This window comes from Malus sylvestris, chromosome 10 (assembly GCF_916048215.2).
Source record: "Malus sylvestris chromosome 10, drMalSylv7.2, whole genome shotgun sequence".
Taxonomy (NCBI): Eukaryota; Viridiplantae; Streptophyta; class Magnoliopsida; order Rosales; family Rosaceae; genus Malus; species Malus sylvestris.
In genome coordinates this window covers 37,738,975-37,761,281 of record NC_062269.1, presented here as the reverse complement: position 1 = coordinate 37,761,281, position 22,307 = coordinate 37,738,975, and the positions used below count along the sequence as shown (strand labels likewise).

Below are 22,307 nucleotides of genomic sequence, written 5' to 3'. Positions count from 1 at the left end.
AGTACTTGTGGTTTTGCAGATGTTTGGAGCTCTGACAGTGACTATATAGCAAATAATATTTCAATACTCAGAATGAACAACTCTGAATTGTACAAAACTGCACGACTGTCTCCTCTTTCTCTCACATACTATGCTCGTTGCTTAGCAAATGGAAATTACACTGTGAAACTACACTTTGCAGAAATAGTTCTCAGAGACAACAGGTCTTATATGGTGTCGGAAGACGTGTTTTTAACGTTTATATCCAGGTAGTCATTTGCTGTGCTTTTTTGGCTCTGGAAAAATAGTTAAACATTTTTTTATCTCTTTGGTTATAACCATTTGGATAGTTTTGACTCTTCCTTGTCTTTTCAGTTTTCACACACAAAGCTTAACCAGCGATCCACAACTCCTCATACCTTTTGTACAATTTTTCTTAACCGCTCCCCCTCTTTATTATTTTTCTACTTGACTGAGTAAATTATTTAATGAAGGAACAACTGGTTTTGGAGGATTTTGATATTGAAAAGGAAGCACAAGGGGTTGATAAGGAAGTGATTAAGGTATTTAAAGCAGTTGTTAGTGTTAAGACTTTAGAAATTCGATTTCAGTGGGCGGGGAAAGGGACAACAAATGTTCCAAAAAGAGGAATCTATGGTTCTCTGATATCAGCTATCTCAGTGCAGTCTGGTAAGTAGTAACGTATAAGTTTCTCTACATACAATCCTGTAGAAATTTATTGTTCTCTTATTGTCATCGTCCTTGTCATTTATTCTAGATTTCGAGCCGCCTGATGACAGCAAAAGGAAGAAATTCATTGTGATTGGAGTTGTTTCAGCATTATTCCTCATTTTCTTGATTTTGGGCATTCTTTGGTGGAAAGGCTGTTTCGGAAGCAGGACAACCAGGGAACAAGGTACAGACAATACCGTATACGTCATTTTTTTATTTAGAAAAGTCGAAAGTTATTCATATTTCTACTTGCTACAATAAGAATTTTCAAAAGGGATTGTACACTGGTCGCACCTATCAGTATGCTGAATCATTAACGATTTAACTTATCAACGAAAGTCAGCTGCATGGTTGAACACTGCAGAGGATCGGAAATCATATTCTTAGAATTACTAAATTTACATTTAGTTCACTCAAATCCTTAGCCTCTAATGTTTCCATTTACAATTCTAACTTAAATTTAATCCCAGTTCTAAAATAATTTCATCATCAAATCATGCATGCACGAATCTGATGGAATTTGACAGTTCATCAATATGCTAAAACTCAAAAGGGGTTTAAGGCCGGCCCTTGTTGTAAACCTGTTAAATGCAAATTCAACTTTTGTCCTACCTCTAGTTGTTCATTTGCCCCCTCGATTCTCAGTGAATAAATAGTTCAATATGTTAACCTTTCAACATGAACAGATATCATGGGATTAGATCTGCAAACTGGTTTCTTTAAATTCAAGCAACTTGTTGATGCACAAAATCAGTGAGGACTTTGGTACAATAGAAGGTGTTAAGTTTGTGACCTTCGCTATATTGCTCTGGTCACTAGTGTGGATAAGTATGTAAATGGATAGGGACAGGAAAGCAAACACAAGATGTACGTGGTTCACCCAGATTGGCTACGTCCACGGAGTAGAAGAGTTCTCATTAATTGTGAAGGGTTTACACAAGTACATAGGTTTAAGCTCTCCTTTAGTGAGTACTAGTGAATGATTTAGTACAAATAACATTAGGAAATATTGTGGGAGAATGATCTCCTTTTATAGAAGAGAGTTTCTAGCTTTGTTCTGACATTGACACGTGTCGTGTTGTGATTGGCTTTTGATGTTGACACGTGTCGTGCTATGATTGGCTTCTGATGTCGACACGTGTCGCGTTGTGATTGGTCTCCTGGTTGGAGGGGAAACTCTTCTGGGTCCTTGACGGTATAACGTTGACCGGTGCTCGGTAGTTTCGAGATTGGTCAAGTATGGTACAAATAATGCTCCCCTAAGTTCCCGAGTAAGGGAAGCTCCTCGGTTGAGGACTTGCAAGATCCAAGCCGCTGAGTAATCACGAAACTTCTAAGTACCGAAGTGTGGTATCATTTTCACTTGCCTTATCTGTCTCATAGGTAGATGTGGCATCTTCTCTGGAAGTACTTTTCCTCCATCCAGGGGTGGTATCTTTAACCGGTGGAGATGCACAAGGTAATGTATCAATTTCACTTGAAGCTTACTTGTAGTTTCAGGCTTGCTCAAGCACGATACAAACCATGTAGTAGGAGTCCCCCAAGTCGCCGAGCTAGGAGATCTGCCGAAAGAGATGACAGACAAGGTAAGCAATTAGAACTCTAAGCAATCAGTCCCAGATCAGAAGTTTGATTTCGAGTTTCGGCTGATTGTTCTCATTCTCCCTACTTGCAGGTAGCAAGAAGGATAAAGAGAAGAAAAGGGAGAAGAGATGATATGAGATACTTTTTCTTTTGAATAAGTAACTTTCCACAAGCTTATTCTTGAACTGGGCTGGAGGGTTTTCTGGTTTTCTCCAAAATATAAGGCTGACTTAAGAATTTGAAGGTCAAAAAAAGTCCATCAAATATAGAGTACGTTTGACCCTGATGATATAGGATACCTTTCTGTTGACAAAGTAGTGGATGTGGCATGGCGAGGCTTTGCTTTTTGGTGACGATGTCAGCGAAAGGTTGTTGAAGCTTCTCAAGCTATTTGGATAGTGCAACGATGTCAAGCTTAGATTTGACTTAGACTCCTCAATTTGGATTATGCGGTTCTGCAGGGGGCGTTGTGCTATAATGATTTGTTCCAACTCATCGTTGAACCTTCTGCTTGAATCTTTTGCATCGCAGAAGTGGTGCGCAACCTGAGCATTTGAATGGTCCTTTAGAGCCAGTATCGTTGAACCTTCTGTAAGAGCCAGTATCGTATCAACTGTTCTGAGGTATTTGCCGAAGGGATTCGTGACCTTGACAACAGTTGAGGATGAGTACTCGATAGCAATGTTAGGCATGCAACCATGCAAAGATTCTGGGTAATCAGTTCCGGATCGGAAGTTTGATTTCAGGTTCAGACTGATTGCGTTCTTCCTCCTTGTCCTGCAAGTAAGAGCAAGGGCAAAGGAAAAGACAGGGGAAAAACATGATATGGGATACTCTTGCTTTTAACCCTGATGATATGAGATACTCTTGCTCTGGTGTGGCTTGTTTGCAAAGGCATTATCGGGGGGAAAATAAGCTGAGTAATTCGAGAGACTCTGCTGAGAGTGCCCTCTCGGATGTGAAGAAAAGTTGAGCATTTTTTTTTATTTGCAGGTATGCCTGGCTGTGGAGGATGAAGGTCGACATATATTGAAATTGTCTCAACAGCGAGTAGTAACGTTGTTCCTTTACCCTTCTCGGTCATATCAATGTAGTGGGAGCTGCAAGATTCACATGCTTTAACTTTGTCAGAGCGCTTTGAAAAAATGGTCTGTGGTATCTGGAAAACTGATGTTGCATGTGAAGATTATAGACAATTTTTATCCAAGGAAATCTGGCTCTCGAAGTTCGAAGAGCGGTGCCTCTTCAGTTTTCGAACAAGCAATCATGTCGGGGATCTGGCTCTCGAGATTCGGAGAACGGTGCCTTTTTTATTTTTGAGAAAGCAATCCTGTTGGGAGTCTGGCTTTCAAGATTCGGAGAGCGGTGGCTCTTCGATTTTTGAGAAATTAATCATGTTAGGAGTATGGCTCTCGAGATTCGGAGAGCGGTGCCTCTTCGATTTTTGAGAAAGCAATCATGTTGGGAGTGTTTTCTCGATGTGAGTAAAGCTTGAGCATTTTTGCCAGTCTGCCTTGCCACGGAGCACGGAGGTTGACACACATAGGGACTTTTTAGTTATCAAGCAGTGATGTTGTTTCTTTACCCTTATGGGTAATGGTAGGGTAGCTGGACCTTCAAAATTTATGTGTCTAAACTTTGTCAGAGATCTTCGGCAAAGTTATTTGTGGTACCTGATGAGCTGATGTTGCGTGTGGAGATTGTCGACATATTTTACTCAAGAAAATCTGCTTCTCGAAATCCGAAGAGTGGCGCATCTTCGATTTTTGAACAAACGGCCATGCTGCCCTTTCTTTTATAGGGGCACCAATTGTGTGCAAGAAGTACATTCAGAGAGTTATTGCTTGTAGGAATTTTTCCCTTATTTTTGTACTTCAGAGATTTATTAGACCTCATTTCTCCTTCATCATTTCTGAAAATGTCTGGTCCATCTGACCGTCGTTTTGACTTGAACTTTGGTAAAGAGGCAACTATGTCTCCTCAAGACAACATATGGCGACTATCCTTCTTATCCCCTACTGGTCCTCTTACCGTTGGGGACTCTGTGATGAAGAATGATATGACCGATGCGGTGATGGCCAGAAACCTTCTCACTTCCAAAGATAACAGACTACTTTCCAAACGGTCTGATGAGTTGGCTGTTAAGGATTCTCTGGCTCTCAGTGTTCAATGTGTAGGTTATGTGTCTAATATGGCCCAACGCCTATTTTCTCGAACCCACCAAGTTGAATCATTTGCGGCTGAAGTGATAAGTCTTAAATAGGAGATCAGAGGGCTCAAGCATGAGAATAAACAGTTGCACAAGCTCGCACATGACTATGCTACAAACATGAAGATGAAGCTTGACCAGCTGCAGGAATCTGATGGTCAGATTTTACTTGATCATCAGAGGTTTGCGGGTTTGTTCCAAAGGCATTTATTGCCTTCGTCTTCTAAGGCTGTACCATGTAATGAAGCTCCAAATGAGCAACCTTCGGTGCCTCATTCTTCTGGGGTTCTGCCCAGTACTGAGGCTCCAAATAATCACCTTTTGGTGTCTCCTCTTCCTGAGGCTCTGCCGACTGCTGAGACTTATCCTGAACAACCTTTGTGAAAGCTTCATCTTGTTTGTTTATTTTGATTCATGTATATGTACATATTTGTAACTTATCGGAGATATCAATAAATAAGCTTTGCTTCATTTCAACGTATTGTGTTAAATACACCAAGGCCTCATTCACAAAGTTCTTTGAATTTTTTTCTTTTGTTGAAGCTTGTATGTTGAAGCTTTATGAGTGAAGCATGTAGGTTGAGGTAATGCTTCCTTAATTTCCCGAGTGAGGAAAACTTCTCAATTGGAGACTTGAAAAATCCAAGTCACTGAATGGTCGTGAGACTTCCGAGTATCAAGGTGCAATAGCATCTGGTAGGAGTCCCCCAAGTCTCCGATCGAGGGAGTTGACGAAAGAGGTGTCTTGCTAGTAGCCAAGTTTTCTAAGTAACAAAACTTCACCATTTTTTCTTTTTCTTTGTTTTCTTTTTTTTTCTAATTTCTGAATTTCCGAATTTACAAATATATATATATACATACATACATACATACATATATATATATATATATATATATATATATATATATATATTAAGCTTTATAGGAGAAGCTTTGTAGGTGAAACTTTGGTGTTGAAGTTTTGTTGGGTACCATGAATTGATTTTGCTTCACACTATCTTGATCAAGAGTGTGTGAAACTTTTGACATTTGTAGTTGAAGCTTTGTAGGTGAAGCTTTTGTGTTGAAGCTTTGTAGGTGAAGCTTTTATGTTGAAGCTTTGTAGGTGAATCTTTGGAGTTGAAGCTTTTGTAGGTGAAGCTTTGGAGTTGAAGCTTTGTAGGTGAAGCTTTTATGTTGAAGCTTTCTGGGTGAAGCTTTGGAGTTGAAGCTTTTGTAGGTGAAGCTTTGGAGTCAAAGTTTTTGTTGGTGAAGCTTTGGAGTTGAAGCTTTGGTGTTGAAGCTTTTGTTGGCACCATAAATTGGTTTTGTGATCAAGAGTGTGTGAAGCTTTTGAGAATTGTAGTTGCCCTCTATTAATGATCCTTTTGTTGTCACCATAAATTGGTTTTGCTTCACACTGTCTTGATCAAGAGTGTGTGAAGCTTTTGAGAATTGTAGTTGCCCTACATTGATGAAGCTTTTGTTGGCACCATAAATTGGTTTTGTGATCAAGAGTGTGAAGCTTTTGAGAATTGTAGTTGTCCTCCATTAATGAAGCTTTTGTTGTCACCATAAATTGGTTTTACTTCACACTGTCTTGATCAAGAGTGTGTGAAGTTTTTGAGAATTGTAGTTGCCCTCCATTGATGAAGCTTTTGTTGTCACCATAAATTGGTTTTGCTTCACATTGTCTTGATCAAGAGTGTGTGAAGCTTTTGAGAATTGTAGTTGCCCTCCATTGATGAAGCTTTTGTTGGCACCATAAATTGGTTTTACTTCATACTGTCTTGATCAAGAGTGTGTGAAGCTTTTGAGAATTGTGGTTGAACTCCTTTGATGAAGCTCTTGTTGGCACCATAAATTGGTTTTGCTTCACACTGTCTTAATCAAGAGTGTGTGAAGCTTTTGAAAATTGTGGTTACCCTCCATTGATGAAGCTCTTGTTGGCACCATAAATTGGTTTTGCTTCATACTGTCTTGATCAAGAGTGTGTGAAGCTTTTGCGAATTGTGGTTACCCTCTATTGATGAAGCTCTTGTTGACACCATAAATTGGTTTTGCTTCACACTGTCTTGATCAAGAGTGTGTGAAGCTTTTGAGATTTGTGGTTGTCATCCATTGATGAAGCTTTTGATTTCCACCATAAATTGGTTTTGTTTCACACTATCTTGATCAAGAGTGTGTGAAGCTTTTGAGAGTTTGTAGTTGTCCTCCATTGATGAAGCTTTGTTGAATTTCCCAATTTCCCTTTTTCGATTTTTTTTTTTTGGGAAAACTGGAAATTTGAAAATGTAGGAGAGACAACATATACAAACCACACCTTGTAGTAGTCGAAGGTTTGGATGAACCATATAAATTGAATTTGCTTCGAACAGTCTTGATGGAGAGTGTGTGAAGCTTTCTACGAGTTGTAGTGTTTGCATTGTTACAGAGGAGAAATGTCTGAAGCAGATGCAAGAGGGCTGAATAACTTGATCTTCGTATACCATGCACTGAAATTGTTGTTGGCTTGCAATAAGACTTTGTTGGTGACTATAACTCTTGTTAGGCATGAGTGCTCCTCTAGTTGAGTTGTAAGGCTTGAGGGTTTTTGATTATTTGTGAATGCTAGGAGTTCACATGTACAAGTTCTCGTCTTCTGGTTGGTGGAATGAATGGTGAGTTGCTTTCATCACTTGGTTGGTGGTACGAAGGTGAGTTCCTTCATCACCTTTCATCACATTTCATCCCCTGGTTGGTGGCACGAAGATGAGTTCCTTCTTCACCTAGTTGGTGGCATGAGTGGTAAGTTGCCAAATGATATTAGAGTACGGGTTGTACATTACATCACTTGGTTGGTGGCATGAAGGAGAGTACGAGTTGTACATTTCATCACCTGGTTGGTGGCATGAAGATGAGTTCCTTCTTCACATTTCATCACCTGGTTTGTGGCCCGAAGGTGAGTTCATTCTTCACCTGGTTGGTGATAAGAGTGGCAAGTTACCAAATAATATTAGAGTACGGGTTGTACATTTCATCACGTGGTTGGTGGCACGAAGGTGAGTTTCTTCTTCACCTAGTTGGTGATAAGAGTGGCAAGTTGCTAAATAATATTAGAGTACGAGTTGTACATTTCATCGCCTGGTTGGTGGTACGAATGTGAGTTCCTTCATCACCTAGTTGGTGAGAATAAAGGCAATGTGTCGAGGCATATTGTAGTAAGTGTCGAATGACACAAAGTATGTTGAACCCTTTCGAAACACAATTGGCTTATGTATGGATGTGTTGAAATGTATGATGTTTATGTATGAATGTGTTGGAATGTATGATGTTTATGTTGATTGACATGAGTAATGCTTATGAATGTTTTGCTATGCATGAAGGGATTCATGCTTTCGATATGTGAACCATGTTGGTTGTAAAACTTAGTATCATATACTTTGTGTCAAAGTACGCATGTTGAAGCTCTGAGTTGGAGTATAGGGGTAGGTCAGCGTAGACCAAGTGTTCCAGTGATAGGAATGCAAAAGACTTAGAAGAAGTTATCTGAATTCCCTCTTCTTTAAATATTTACCGAATGGCTTGTGTGGCAAAAGATCTCAAGCGGTTGAAGGTCAAAACATTTGTAATGTGTATGCCTTCTTATAATAGCATTTCCTTCTGTACTTAGTCCTCCACTTTGAAAGAGTGAGGCTTGACCCCATGGTCATAATAGTCTACGGTACGTTCACCCCTGGTTGTCTTGATACAAACTTTTATCCCTCTTGTTGTAATGGGCTTGTTGAAAGTAAAAATCATTCCTCTTACCAAGAGACAAATACGTTTGGTGACTTAGCGAGTAGCTAAATGAGGCAGTAGATGATGCAATGGGTGTCTGAATGGCCAAGATCTCCTCACTTGGTAGAACTTGACTTCCACTTCCGACTTGTTGATAGGGGTTAACCATATGAGGATTCCCTTGGTATGTTCTTGCTTCGGCGGAGGCATGGTTGTAAGTTTGTGTCATCACCTCAGAGTAAGTCTTCTAAGTGTTGGCATTGATCATGTACTTGAAGAAACAATCACGTATGCCTGCCGTGAAGGCTTTGAGGGCGGTTTTGTCATCTGCCTCAGCGCAGCGAGAATACTCATGGCTGAAGCAACCGACATACTCTTGTAATGACTCATCCGGCTTCTAGCGAATAATGTACAAGTCATCTGCAGAATGTAAGCGATTGATCTGGAAGATATGTTGAGAAACAAACAGTTTTCTTGGTTCCTCAAATGAGTTTACTGTCTTGGGTGGAAGACGACAATACCAGTTTAGAGCTCCGCCAGAGAGGGTAGAAGGGAAGAGAAGACATCGCTCTTCGTCGGTGTGCATTCGATATGCCATGGTGGACTCAAAGAAGTTAAGGGATTCAATCGGGTCATCCATTCCAGTATAGAGTTGCAAGTCAAGCTTCTGCTTTGTCTTTGCTTGGAGGGGGTGTCGAGGATCCTCCTTGTAAGAGGGCCAGGCCTAGGTTGGTTCCAATCAGGTATCTCAGCTTGTCGTTCGACCTTCAACTTGTTTACTTACTTAAGGAGTTGTAGGACAAGAGGGTCCTGAGTGAAGTCATGTACCACTAGAGATTTCTTTCATAAATCTCGATCTCTTCTTGGAAGTAGGAAGGTTTGATCAAGAGCATGTGATTTTTCCCTGGACTCGTTGTACTGACTTCCAAGGTATGTCTGTCTGAACATCTCTGAGGCCCCTATACCTTCGTATTTCTCTAGGACTTGTTGCCCCTTCCTCAAATTGGTAGCCGGCCTGGGCCGTGGTAAGGGACCGAGTCTCTCAGAAACCCTTGGGTCATTGATCTTTGAGCTTATGTGGATGGAGTTCTCTCGACGTTGTTTCAGGAAGTCCCGACAGTCGCGATAAACAGTTTTTTATCCTTCTGCCCCTTCCGCAATGAGGTGTCTTCCTTCACTTCTCTTGCTTCGGGTTGAAGCAATTAGGTTGAGAGAAGTCTCATGTTGATTATCACATCGATGGGTAGCTCGCTCCCTATCAGGGATATCTATGTCGAAGGTAGGTGACCCTCCGTGTTGAGGGGTACCCAGTTGATGGTTAACTTCCACGGGGGCAACGAGCTCGTGTGTTTGAGTATTCCTAGCTTCGTGGAGCGTCTCGAAGAGCTTCTCATATTGCTCCTAGAGGACCTCATTCTTCATTGCTATCTTGTTGTTCTGAGCTTCTAGCTCATTGACTTTAGCTTGAAGAGCAACCTTCTTTCCTTCATTCTTTCGTTGCTTCGCACTAGGTGCAAGAGGGGTGTCATTATGTGTGTTGTGGCTTCCTTCGCTCCCTATGTTGGAGATGGATGTCTGGTCAAAAGAGAGTGTACGAATGGTGAAAACCAGCTTAACAAAGCTGAAGAAAGTGGGAATAAATGTCGTTCCCACAGACGACGCCAAATGTTGATGCACAAAATCAGTGAGGACTTTGGTACAATAGAAGGTGTTAAGTTTGTGACCTTCGCTAGATTGCTCCGGTCACTAGTGTGGATAAGTATGTAAATAGATAAGGACAGGGAAGCAAACACAAGATGTACATGGTTCACCCAAATTGGCTACGTCCACGGAGTAGAGGAGTTCTCATTAATTGTGAAGGGTTTACACAAGTACATAGGTTCAAGCTCTCCTTTAGTGAGTACTAGTGAATGATTTAGTACAAATGACGTTAGGAAATATTGTGGGAGAATGATCTCCTTTTATAGAAGAGAGTTTCTAGCTTTGTTCTGACATTGACACGTGTCGTGTTGTGATTGGCTTTTGATGTTGACACGTGTCGCGCTATGATTGGCTTCTGATGTCGACACGTATCGCGCTGTGATTGGCCTTCTGGTTGGAGGGAAACTCTTCTGGGTCCTTGACGATATAACGTTGATCGGTGCTCGGTAGTTTCGGGGATTGGTCAAGTATAGTACAAACACAACTTAAAGTTGCAACTAACAACTTCGATACTGCCAACAAGCTTGGGGAAGGTGGCTTTGGAGCTGTTTACAAGGTATTCCATGACTCCTTTTGTTTCCCTATGTTTGTAAGAACTTTTCTTTTGTTTTGAATGCTATGGTGTATCACACTTAGAGACTATTATGGTTGACCTATATTCCTCAAATGTGCTGTATTTCAAACTGCAGGGAGAATTACTAGATGGCACTTTTATTGCAGTTAAGCAACTTTCTTCAAAATCAAAGCAGGGAAATCGTGAGTTTGTGAATGAAATAGGCATGATTTCGGCCTTACAACACCCAAATCTTGTGAAATTGTATGGATGCTGCATTGAAGGAAATCAGTTATTTTTGGTATACGAATATATGGAGAACAATAGCCTTGCCCATGTTTTGTTTGGTAAGTTGGACAATCTGGAAGTGCAATACTTCCGTATCTTATAATTAGTTTCATAAAAATTCTTAAGTTCTCTGTTAATTTCAGGCCCGGACGAAGGCCTAAAGAAATTGGACTGGAATAAAAGGCAGAAAATATGTCTTGGCATTGCAAGAGGTCTGACTTTCCTGCATGAGGAGTCGACTCTAAAAATTGTTCATAGAGACATCAAAACAACCAATATACTACTTGACCGGAACCTTAACCCTAAGATATCCGACTTTGGTTTAGCTAAGCTGGACGAAGAGGAGAAGACCCATATTAGCACCAGAGTTGCTGGAACTATGTGAGTAACCTTCGTTTTGCTCTATCAATCATTGTGGTTTCTATTTTGCTTTTTTTTACTCTCTTAGTTTAGACAGCTTTTTATTATTATTCAATCTTCTTTTTAAAGAAAAACTTTTATTTGTAATAGATGTATTAATTGCAAAAGTGCATTACAAAACATCACTGAACTTAATATAATGAATGTACATAAAATTCATTAAATGGTATCTTCATGGATGCTAACAGAAGTTGTTAATGTGCAGAGGATACATGGCTCCAGAGTATGCATTATGGGGCTATTTGAGTGACAAAGCAGATGTTTACAGTTTTGGGGTCGTCGCATTGGAACTCGTATCTGGAAAAAACAACATCAAATATCGTCCAAATGAGAATTTTGTATGCCTTCTTGATTGGGTAAGATCTTTGTTGCATTCGTTAGTACATGAAGTATATAGGAAACCAGGGTGCTTTCCGTAGAACTGATTTTCCAACATAAGCAAATTGTTTGGCTCCACCTGATTTGTCAAATAGAATGAAGAATTAAGAAACGTGGCTTTTCATTTTGTTCTTGAAATATTTACAATTTTTCATCATTCCTTCTGCATTTCTTCTCAATGCCGCAGGCCCTTGTCTTGCAACAAAATGGAAATCTGATGGAGCTGGTGGATCGAAAGTTGGGGTCTGAGTTCAATAAGGAAGAGGCAATGAGAATGATAAAGGTAGCTCTACTATGCGCCAATCCATCACCAGCACTAAGACCTTCTATGTCCGCAGTAGTGAGCATGCTTGAAGGCCAAACTCTTGTTCAGGAGGTGAAGATAAACCCGAGTATTTATGGTGATGAGTTGAGGTTGGCCTTCTCGGAGGACTCTGATACTTCTACTGAACAGAGCACGCGAAGTTTACCTTATTCATCCAATCCAAAATGGACCGCGTCTATCCGGCTGGCCAGAAAATTAGAGCAATCATGTAGGTTATAAACGACGGGAATGTATTTATAATGGACCGCGTCTACCCGGTTAGCCAGAAAATTAGAGCAATCATGTAGGTTATAAACGACAGGAATGTATTTATAATATAAATACATTCCCGTCGGTTATAACCGACAGGAATGCTTAAACAAAAATTTGAATCCAACGGCTAAATAACTAGCCGTTGTATTCAATTTTTTTTTAATGAATTGAAACTTTTTTTTTCCTATAAATACCTAATTCATTGCTACACCATTTCTCACATAATTTTCACCATTCCATACAATCTCACTTCATTCTATTTTTTTTTTCCTATAACTTCTATTTTACAAAATTTGTTTCATATTTTTTTGAAATTCCATTTTTTTCCTATAACTTCTATTTTACAAAATTTGTTTCATATTTTTTCGAAATTCTATTTTTTTTCCTATAACTTCCTAAGTCATTATACAACATTAAATTAAATTAAGTTACATGAAACAACATTAAACAATATGTAACAACATTAAATAACATTAACGAACATAAAAATTATGTTTGGCCCCATGGCCCTCGGTTGGAGACGGTTTTTCGTGACAGGGCTAAAACGAGCCCTATGGCCCTTTGGCCCTTGGTTGGAGACCAAGGAAAATACGACTATGTACTGTTCATTAAAATATTAATTTCTTGGAGGGCCAGAGAACTAAAACAAGCCATCTGGCCAGCCATCGGTTGGAGATGGCCTAAGTTAGAAAGATGCGACCATAATATGGTTCCACTTCTGCAGTTATCTTGGATTCAACAACATAAACAATGGATATAATATGTATCTAATGTACTGAAATGTCTGCTGCCACCCTTAAATTCATTTTCCACTTATTTCAGAATTTGAAGGCTATAGATTTATAACTTTATATTAAACTAAAGAAATTAGAATGACAAAGAAAGCTTCAAATACAACGTCTTCTCACAATTATATTTTGATACCCATGCTTACTGTATTGAGGTGCCATTGTGTTAAAGAGAGACTCTAGAATTGACAAAAAACATCTGATGGAGAACCATAAAACATGAATGAGAGTTCGAACCTTTTTTTTTTTTTTTTTTTTTTTCATGAAATGCTGCATTACCATTTGCACGTCTAGTGTCTACACAGCTCTTAATTACTTTTCGTAGATTCGACATCTCACGGTGGAGTTTCTCCATCTGCCCCCGCATGTTGTATGTGAATTCCATTTTCTGCAAGTTCAGCACAGTTAGAGTTCATTTCAACTGAATCTGGACAGACCGACCAATCAACATTTGGTTAATTGTAATTGTAAGTCCAATTCGGGCATCAAGTAAAAAACTTCGTATTTGAATAACCAAGCATATTTACACATTACATTCCTCTTTTTGGTTCACTACAAAATATCATTCAACACCACAGCAATATGCCTACAGCCCATATCGCCGTTCCAAAATCTGTGGAAAAAAAAAATCAATACCAATTCAAATTCAAATGCCAAAATTATCAAATAATGTTTTAAAAGATTATAATTTTTTTTTAACTTAATCAATTAGTTTAGTTTCAATGACCTCCTCAACATTTTGGAAAGACAAGAACTTTGCCCATAGATCGAAAATACAATAATATTTAGATGAAAAGCAACCAGGTTCCAATCACAGTAAATATGCCAAACAAAAGTTATTCAAGACCACAAAAATATGCCAACCCACGGCCCATCTTGTTGTTCCAAAATCTGTGAAAAAAAAATCAATACCAATTCAAATTCAAATGACAAAATTATCAAATAAATTTTAAATTATTATAATTTTTTTAACTTAATCAATTAGTTTAGTTTCAATGACCTTCTCAACACTTTGGAAAGACAAGAACTTTGCCCAGAGAGCCAATATTTGTCTACAAAAGCTCCACCTCAAGTGGGCAAACTACCAAAATAATACGAAAATTACCCAAACACATACACCCTTCCAAAATCCTAGCAATCGATGTAAATTTGAAACAAAAAAAATAAAAAAATAAGGGGAAATTAATAGATAATCAAATTTACTTGAGGAGATTAAGAGGGTAATTTTTGCCTACCTTCAGTCAAGAGGAATTTGTAAAACGTGGTCCACCAATACAAGTCAGTGATACACTATTATTGAATTTCTATTACTTTAGTCTAAAGAAGGCTTTTCAATTGCACTGTACAAATGAATAGTCTTTGGAATCGAATTTCACTTTATTTACGAGGCTGCCACTGAGTTTCTCTGCCGCTCATTTTCATGCCGCGTGTTGATGATCGTGGAAAGGCATGGGTGCGATGGTAATTGTAGTCTGTAGGGTTTCGAACGGGTTGGGTGGGTTAAGAGACTTTCATTTCCTTTCTTTGTGAGCTGCAGTGGGACTCGGTGAGAGCATGCCGTTGGGAGAGAGAGCGAGCGAGCAGAGAGAGAATAGAGACAGGGAGGGAGAGAGATAGAGATTTGGTGAGAGGAAGGCATGCGGCTTGCAGGTAGACAGAGTCACAGGGGGTGTACGATTGGAGGGAGAGAAAGGGGTTGGTTTCGAAAGCTCTACCTAGGGTTGTTCCTGCAAGATTTCAACAGTGTTTTCCCTCTTCTCCACTATTTTCCTTCATTCCCTTTTCTCTGAACCAGAAACCTAGATTCCTCTTCTCGAGTCCCTCCCAGTGTGGAACCCCCGCCACCACCAGGCGCCACAGCTGTGTCAAAGGTTTGCGTGTTGAATTTCACATCAACGACATCTCCCTATAACCTAGGAGCTTGGTTTCGATCGGGCGATTCCGGAGGACCTGCCATCGAGGTTAGTCTGAAGCGATTCCTATCTTATTGGCTTATTGCATGTCAAAATCTGCTTCAAATTTGTGATTTAATATAACTGGGCTTTAGAAAAAAAATTATGATTTTGTCTAATCCAATTGAATGATTAGAAAAAATTTCATTAAATTTCTGGGTTCCTGGGGGGTTCTGAACCGTGATGTTGAGAGAGCTTGGTTGCTTTAATTGCTAATGAAATTAGCTTCTAAACGTTCATAATTTGCCTTTTTTATGTTCATTCTATATTTTCTCTGAGTTCAGATATATTTGTGTTTTTTTTTTTTTTTTTGTGATATATTGCCGATGCCAAAATATCATATTTACAAGGACGAAGATAGCAAGGTTCTAAATCAAATTTTTATCCTGGTTCTGCTGCTGGGTTCACTATTAGTAAACGGCACATGAAATATGGTATTGATTTCAGAACCTTTGATTTCTCAGAATGTCATCTGAATTTAGTTGTAGTTAATTTGTCAAAGTTTGTTGTTGTTTAGCTTTTTCAAATGGCAGCCTTAGTATTTGCCCAGTATTTTTTGTGAATTCCAAACTTTGCTTATAATTGTAGGTATGCAAAAGCTGCCAATTGGATTTGTTCCCCGGATGATAATGGCATACTAATGTAATGGTTGTTCTTTTGCTTTGATGTACGAGTAAGAAGATTGTTTTGCCCCTTATGTATCCTGCTTCTTTCTGTTCCACGAAGTTGCCAAGAAAAAAAGTACTTTGTGATCGTTTTATGGTGATGTGTAGATACAATTTGTCTTTTTTTTTCTTTGTATTAGCAACCTATTACCCCTTCATGAGCACGTTCAGTTAAGAAACTTTTGATTTTTCTTCTGTTTAATTTCTCATCTGATAGGTTCAATATTAATAGAGTCCAATTAACATCCATATTGGAATGACAATCGAGAAATACAATGACATACTTCTAATTCCATCCTCATTAAGTGTCTTGGTAACAATCAAGAATTGAATGACATGTTTCTCATTGTTTGTATTGAATTTTGATGTATATTTGCTTGATGAAATAATTACAAGATGAAACATATATATAGGGAAGAAAAAGATCAAAAACCTAATTTTGCCTAACTTACCTATCTTGCTTGACTAACCTAACTTGCCTAACTTTGAACAAGAAAGTTGACTAGCCTAATTTCACTAGTCATCCAACACCATTATTCCAACATGTTTATTTCATGCATTTTAACACTCCCCCTCAAGTTGGAGTGTGAATGTCGATGACACCCAACTTGCTAATTAAGACCTCAAATTGTGCCGAGCTTAGTGGTTTGGTGAACAAGTCTGCAGGTTGATTCGAGGTCCGTATGTAAGCTGTTTGCACCATTCCCATTTGAATCTTCTCACGTACTAGGTGACAGTCTATCTCTATATGCTTCGTTCGTTCATGAAACACTGGGTTCGAAGCAATGTGCATGGCAGCTTGATTATCACAAAACATTGTGACTGGTTGTGCATGATTTACTTGCAAGTCCTTCAAAATGTTTCTTAGCCATATAACTTCACAACAAGTAGTAGCCATAGAACGGTATTCTGCCTCTGCACTAGAACGAGATATTGTGCTTTGTTTCTTCGTTTTCCAAGATATCGGTGCTTGTCCAAGGAAGATACAATAACCGGTTATTGACCTTCTAGTGTCTTTACACCGAGCCCAATCAGCATCACAAAAGGCTTGTAATTGTAGTGAACCTGTAGAAGGCAAAAGAATTCCCTGTCCAGGAGATTGTTTGATGTACCTGAGAACCTTATGCACCGCTTCAAGGTGTGGTTGTCGTGGCTTGTCCATGAATTGGCTCAACATATTAACCACATAAGTCAGGTCAGGCCGCGTGATGGTTAAGTAAATCAGCCTCCCTACGAGTCGCCTGTATGAAGAAGGATCATGTAGGAGCGTCCCATCAGTTTGTGTAAGGGACAGGTTTGGTTCCATTGGTAATCGTGAAGGCTTCGCACCAAGGAACCCAGCATCTTCTAGTATCTCCAACGCATATTTGCGTTGGCACAAGGCAATCCCTTGTTTAGATCTTGCAACTTCTATCCCCAAAAAGTATTTGAGTTTTCCCAAATCCTTTAGTTTAAAATGTTGGGAAAGGAAGAGTTTAGTCTCTTCAATTTCTCTCAAATTGTTACCTGCAAGTATCACGTCATCAACATACACAAGTAATGCCATAAAACTGCCTTGACGGTTTCGGACGAACAATGAGTAATCTGACCATGATTGATGAAAACCAGCAGTCTTGAGAGCACTAGACAGCTTGATAAACCATTGTCTCGAGGCCTGTTTTAAACCATAAATGGATTTGTGTAATTTGCATACTCGTGTCTCCCCCTTTTGTCCGAACCCAGGAGGCAGGGACATATAAACCTCCTCGTATAAGTCACCATGCAAAAATGCTTTGTTCACATCAAGTTGATGAAGATGCCAGCCTCGTATAGAGGCAATACTCAGGAGGACGCGGACGGTGGTGAGCTTGGCAACTGGAGCAAAAGTTTCCCGATAATCAAGCCCTTCAATTTGACTGTAGCCTTTAGCAACGAGACGAGCTTTGTAGCGTTCAACACTGCCGTCAGGTTTAAGCTTCACCTTGTAGATCCATTTGCAACCGATGGGATGTTTGTGAGGTGGTAAGGGCACAAGAGTCCAAGTGCGATTGTCATGAAGGGCAACAATCTCTTTTTGCATGGCATCACGCCATTTTGGATCCTGAACAGCTTGCGAAAAACTGGTGGGTTTTTTTTATAATGGTGAGGGTGGTGAGAAAGGTTTTGTGAGTGGGGGATACATGGTCATAAGATAAATAACGAGATATGGGGTGAGATGTACCTGATGACTGGACCATGCTTGTGGAAGATGTGGGAGCAACACGGGAAGGGAGGGCCACCTCAACATGAAAGTCCTGCAAAAATGTGGAAGTTTTGGTCGGTCGAGTGCTACGACGGAGTGGAGGTGGTTGGTCTGGTGATGGAGTGGTTGGAGGTGGTGAAGAGTGTAGGGTATGTGAAGGTGTTGATAAGGTATCTGGTGGTGGAGTTGTAGTAGGTAAAGGAGATGAGAGTGGTGTGAAGTCGGCAAATGTGGGAGAGGTGATGTTTATTTCTTCGGGTGCAAGGCTTGAGTGTGACTCAATGGGAGAGGTCAAGTCAAACGTGATGGGTGAGGGTGTAATGTTTGATGGAGACGGGGCAGCGGAAGTGGTATGATTTTGGAATGGAAAATGATCTTAAAAAAAAACAACATCCCTAGAAACAAAAGTCTTATTGTGTTTTATATCAAACAATTTATAACCCTTTTGACCATAAGGATACCCAAGAAAAATGCATTGGATTGCACGGGGGTCGAATTTAGAGGGCCTTTGGGCGTGTGTAGAAGCAAAACATAAACTACCGAAAACCTTTAAATGGGAATAGTTAGGTGCTTTGTGAAACAGTTTTTCGTAAGGTGTTTTACCTTGGAGAAGTGGAGTGGGTGTTCTATTGATGAGGTAGGCTGAGGTTAAGATTGCATCCCCCCAAAAACGTTTTGGCAAACAAGCTTGAAAGAGCAAAGCCCGAGCAACATTGAGCAAATGCCGGTGTTTATGTTCGGCAACACCATTTTGTTGTGGTGTGTTGACACAACTAGATTGATGTATGATGCCTTTGAGAGCATAAAATTGCTCAAGCTTAAACTCAGGGCCATTGTCACTTCGTATGATTTGAACTCTGGTATTGAATTGAGTCTCAATCATTTGAATGAATCCGACTAAAATGTCTTTTGTGTCAGATTTATGTTTCATCAAATAAACCCAAGTGCTTCTAGTGTAGTCATCTACGATGGTAAGGAAATACTTGGCACCTGAAATAGAAGCAACTTGATAACCACCCCAAATATCAATATGCAATAATTCAAAACATGATTTGGTAGAAATAGAGCTCAAAGGAAAAGGTGATCTTGTTTGTTTGGCCAATGGGCAAATTAAACATTTTTCCAAATCACAAGCCTTATTGTTAAATAAAGGTAATAACGAAGTGACTTTATGAGATGGGTGTCCTAGGCGTTGGTGCCAAAGCTTTGGTGAGACGGTTTGAATATTGTTGCATGTTCCTTTCTTTGATGGGTCGAGGTAGTAAAGTCCATCCTTTTCAGTTCCTGTCCCAATCATCTTCCCCGAGCGAAGGTCCTGAATGACACAAAATTGGGTGAAGAAAATGGTGACATATAAGGAATCATAGGCCAGTTTACTGATAGATATTAAATTCAACCTAAAGAACGGCACACATAGGACATTTTCAAGGATAAGATTATGAGAGAAAACAACTTGTCCAATGTGAGTGACTTTGGCAACGGAACCATTTGGCAGTTCAACTGTATGATTTTCAACAGCTCGTGAGTGTGTAAGGAGACTAGGACTGCAAACTATGTGATCCGTGGCACCACTGTCCAGGATCCAAATACTTTTGGTTCCTTTACATGAAAAAGAGAAGGCTTTACCTGAAAGTTCTTCATGACTAGGAAGATTACTGACTTGATTAGCAAATGATGATTTGTTCTTGTTCAACATCTGAAGGATTTGCTTGCAGTCCTCCTGAGAGAACGGGAAATTAGGCACTGTCTCTTGCTTGTTACTTTGTGAAACTTGATTCCCCTTTGAAGAAAAGAGACGATTGGATTCGGTCTATGTGGCTGCTTTCCGTTTTCGACAGAAATCGAAGGTGTGGCCTTTCCATCCGCAAAAAGTGCACTTGAGATGTGCACGACAATTTTTGGTGATGTGATTGGTTTTATTGCACTTTCCACATCGCATCTCCTTGTCTTCAGGTGTAGGTTCTCGCGACAGATTCTTCACTGCAAAGACAACAGTTTCTAGTTGTGTGCTTTTCCCATTGGAAACCTCTACCTGGCGTTCATGTCGAAGGACCAACGCATATGCCTTGTTCACCGTAGGCAGTGGTTCGAGAAGAAGAGTATTGCTTCGAACCGTAGCATACGATTCGTTCAGTCCCATAAGGAACTTCATGGTTTTCTGAGTTTCAACATATGAGTTCATCTCATTCTTTGTTCCACAACTGCATGCTGGAATGGAACACAAAGTATCACGTTCATCCCATAAACTTTTAAGTTTAGTGAAGTAAGAACTTACACTCATATTGCTTTGGACGCAATCATGGATCTCGTTCTCAACATGGAACAGCTGAACTATATTCACATGTGAGAACCTCTCCTGCAGATCGGTCCACATTTGTCGAGCATCCTTGTAGTTGATGACACTCCCTGAAATCTCCTTTGACATGGAGCCTAGTAGCCATGTCTTGACCAAGTTGTTACAGCGATTCCATTGCTGCAGCTCCTCAAAATTATCCTCACTTGGTTTGTTGATCGTTCCATCAACAAAACCAAGTTTGTTCTTGACCGTTAAGGCCATACTCATGGATTGAACCCATGTGTTGTAGTTGTCTTCCACCAATGGTTGTGGTACGAGGATTGCACCAGGTTGATCCGAGTGGTGGAGATAGAGCGGGTGGTTGGGATTTTCCCATTTTGAATGAGAGGCCATGCCTAGAATGGTTGACCTCGTGGCTGCTTTAGAGCTGTGTTTTGTGGTTTTTCCCAGATCACAGCTCTGATACCATATTGAATTTTGATGTATATTTGCTTGATGAAATAATTACAAGATGAAACATATATATAGGGAAGAAAAAGATCAAAAACCTAATTTTGCCTAACTTACCTATCTTGCTTGACTAACCTAACTTGCCTAACTTTGAACAAGAAAGTTGACTAGCCTAATTTCACTAGTCATCCAACACCATTATTCCAACATGTTTATTTCATGCATTTTAACAGTTTGTTTCTATTACAGATCTATAGAGGATGATGAAAGCTTTTCGTCATTGATCTTTGGAGAAACAGAGGCATGCATATAAAAGATGTAATTACCTAGAACCTTTGTTTCAGTTGAAGCATGTCATCAAAGAGAGTAGTCAATTAACAGTTGCCAATTGATATTAGGTCTTAAATATAATTTTAGCTTTCATTTTTTTTTTTATAAATTAAATTTTTTTACAGAGTTTTATTTTTATGTAGATGAGTGAAATATATATATATATATATATATATATATATATATATTGTAATATTACTTTGATTTGCAGATATGTCATTGCAGCAATAGTACATATATTTTCAATTTAAACAACATCCTATATATTTTCATACTGCATGTCATCTGGGTAACCTCAAACAGATATGTCAAACATTTTTTTTCTAATTTGTTGTAGTGTTTCCATTTTTTGGTGCAGAGCTCCACGATTGGCTAACGTGAATCTTGGTATCTTCATATGCATGCAATGTTCAGGGATCCACAGTAGTCTTGGGGTACATATATCAAAGGTATAATTTTCGGTTATGCAAAAACTTCAAATTCGTTTTTTTATTTGTATGGTACTCAATTCCATATTTTATGCATTATGCTAATGAGTTTCAGTTCTATTTTTCCCTGCATTATTCTGATGATTTGGATGCTTTTGTAGATGAGATCTGCCACTTTGGATACATGGTTCCCAGAGCAGGTTGCATATATCCAATGTAAGTACCAATGCTGTTTTACCGGCTTCTTTCCATTCTGGTAGTAAGGTCATATCTCTGTCAAGCAAGGACTACTGTATTATTTTACTTATTGTATAGTGCTTCAGAGAGAAGAGTAGAGACAATTAGTTCTCATTAGAGTAAGACTATGTCACCGATTCAATGGATCATGTACAATTCTTTCAGTCTGTTTAACTATTCATATTCTTTTTCCTTTTGATTACACAATTATAGATTCAATATGATGTCATGTACTAAATTTATAAGACCTATGACTTATCATTTCCAGAATAATGTGATTTCACTCAATTAGACCAAATTGATTTGTTGTTTCCCAATTTGAAGTTGAGGAGTCAGATTGGTTGGAAGCAAATAAGAGGCACGTCGTCCTCTAATTGGGTTGTTGTCTTCTTTCTCCACTTCTGAATTTTTCGGGTCGAAGGAGTCATCTACTTCTTCTGGGATTTTCAGGGCCATATTTTTTTTTTTTTTTTTTCTTAAGTTTGTGATGGATTTTTATTATGTCCAACTACAGGTAATCTAGCGCGCTCAATTTTTCATGTGCCTTCAATTTCAGTTTTTCCTGAGTCTGAAATTATTGTCCTAAACTTTCTAAGCTTCTCCTCTTTTTGAGTTCCCGTATTGGGAAGATCGTCTCTCTACAAATCCCACGCGAATGTATTGTTACGTATTCGTCGAACATAACTCAACATTCTCCCTTTTTTAATTTTTTTTATAAATATTTTCTTTAGCTTTATTTGAGAGATCATTGTTGTGTACTATAGTTGATGGAATTGATCTG

General features: G+C 39.2%; 2 protein-coding genes and 1 long non-coding RNA gene across 3 annotated transcripts; 2 read left to right on the top strand and 1 right to left on the bottom strand.

The window, feature by feature from the left end:
* The first annotated feature begins 11,416 nt into the window (after window positions 1-11,416).
* LOC126584534 (probable LRR receptor-like serine/threonine-protein kinase At1g29720) lies at window positions 11,417-12,126 on the top strand. Its single transcript, XM_050248887.1, has 2 exons — window positions 11,417-11,560; window positions 11,770-12,126. The coding sequence occupies exons 1-2, from the start codon at window positions 11,417-11,419 to the stop codon at window positions 12,124-12,126; spliced, it is 501 nt and encodes a 166-aa protein (XP_050104844.1).
* A 2,752-nt stretch (window positions 12,127-14,878) lies between these two features.
* LOC126585311 (uncharacterized) lies at window positions 14,879-21,570 on the top strand. The gene is made up of 5 exons (XR_007610430.1): window positions 14,879-14,908; window positions 15,488-15,572; window positions 20,781-20,849; window positions 21,220-21,310; window positions 21,451-21,570. It is a non-coding gene; the product is annotated as an uncharacterized LOC126585311 (long non-coding RNA).
* Window positions 18,764-20,609, bottom strand: LOC126585307 (uncharacterized). The gene is made up of 2 exons (XM_050249702.1): window positions 19,412-20,609; window positions 18,764-19,100 (listed from the first exon to the last, which is right to left on the bottom strand). Exon 1 carries the CDS (start codon window positions 20,472-20,474, stop codon window positions 19,596-19,598), a length of 879 nt encoding a protein of 292 aa, XP_050105659.1. The 5' UTR covers window positions 20,475-20,609; the 3' UTR covers window positions 18,764-19,100; window positions 19,412-19,595.
* Window positions 21,571-22,307: the final 737 nt, after the last annotated feature.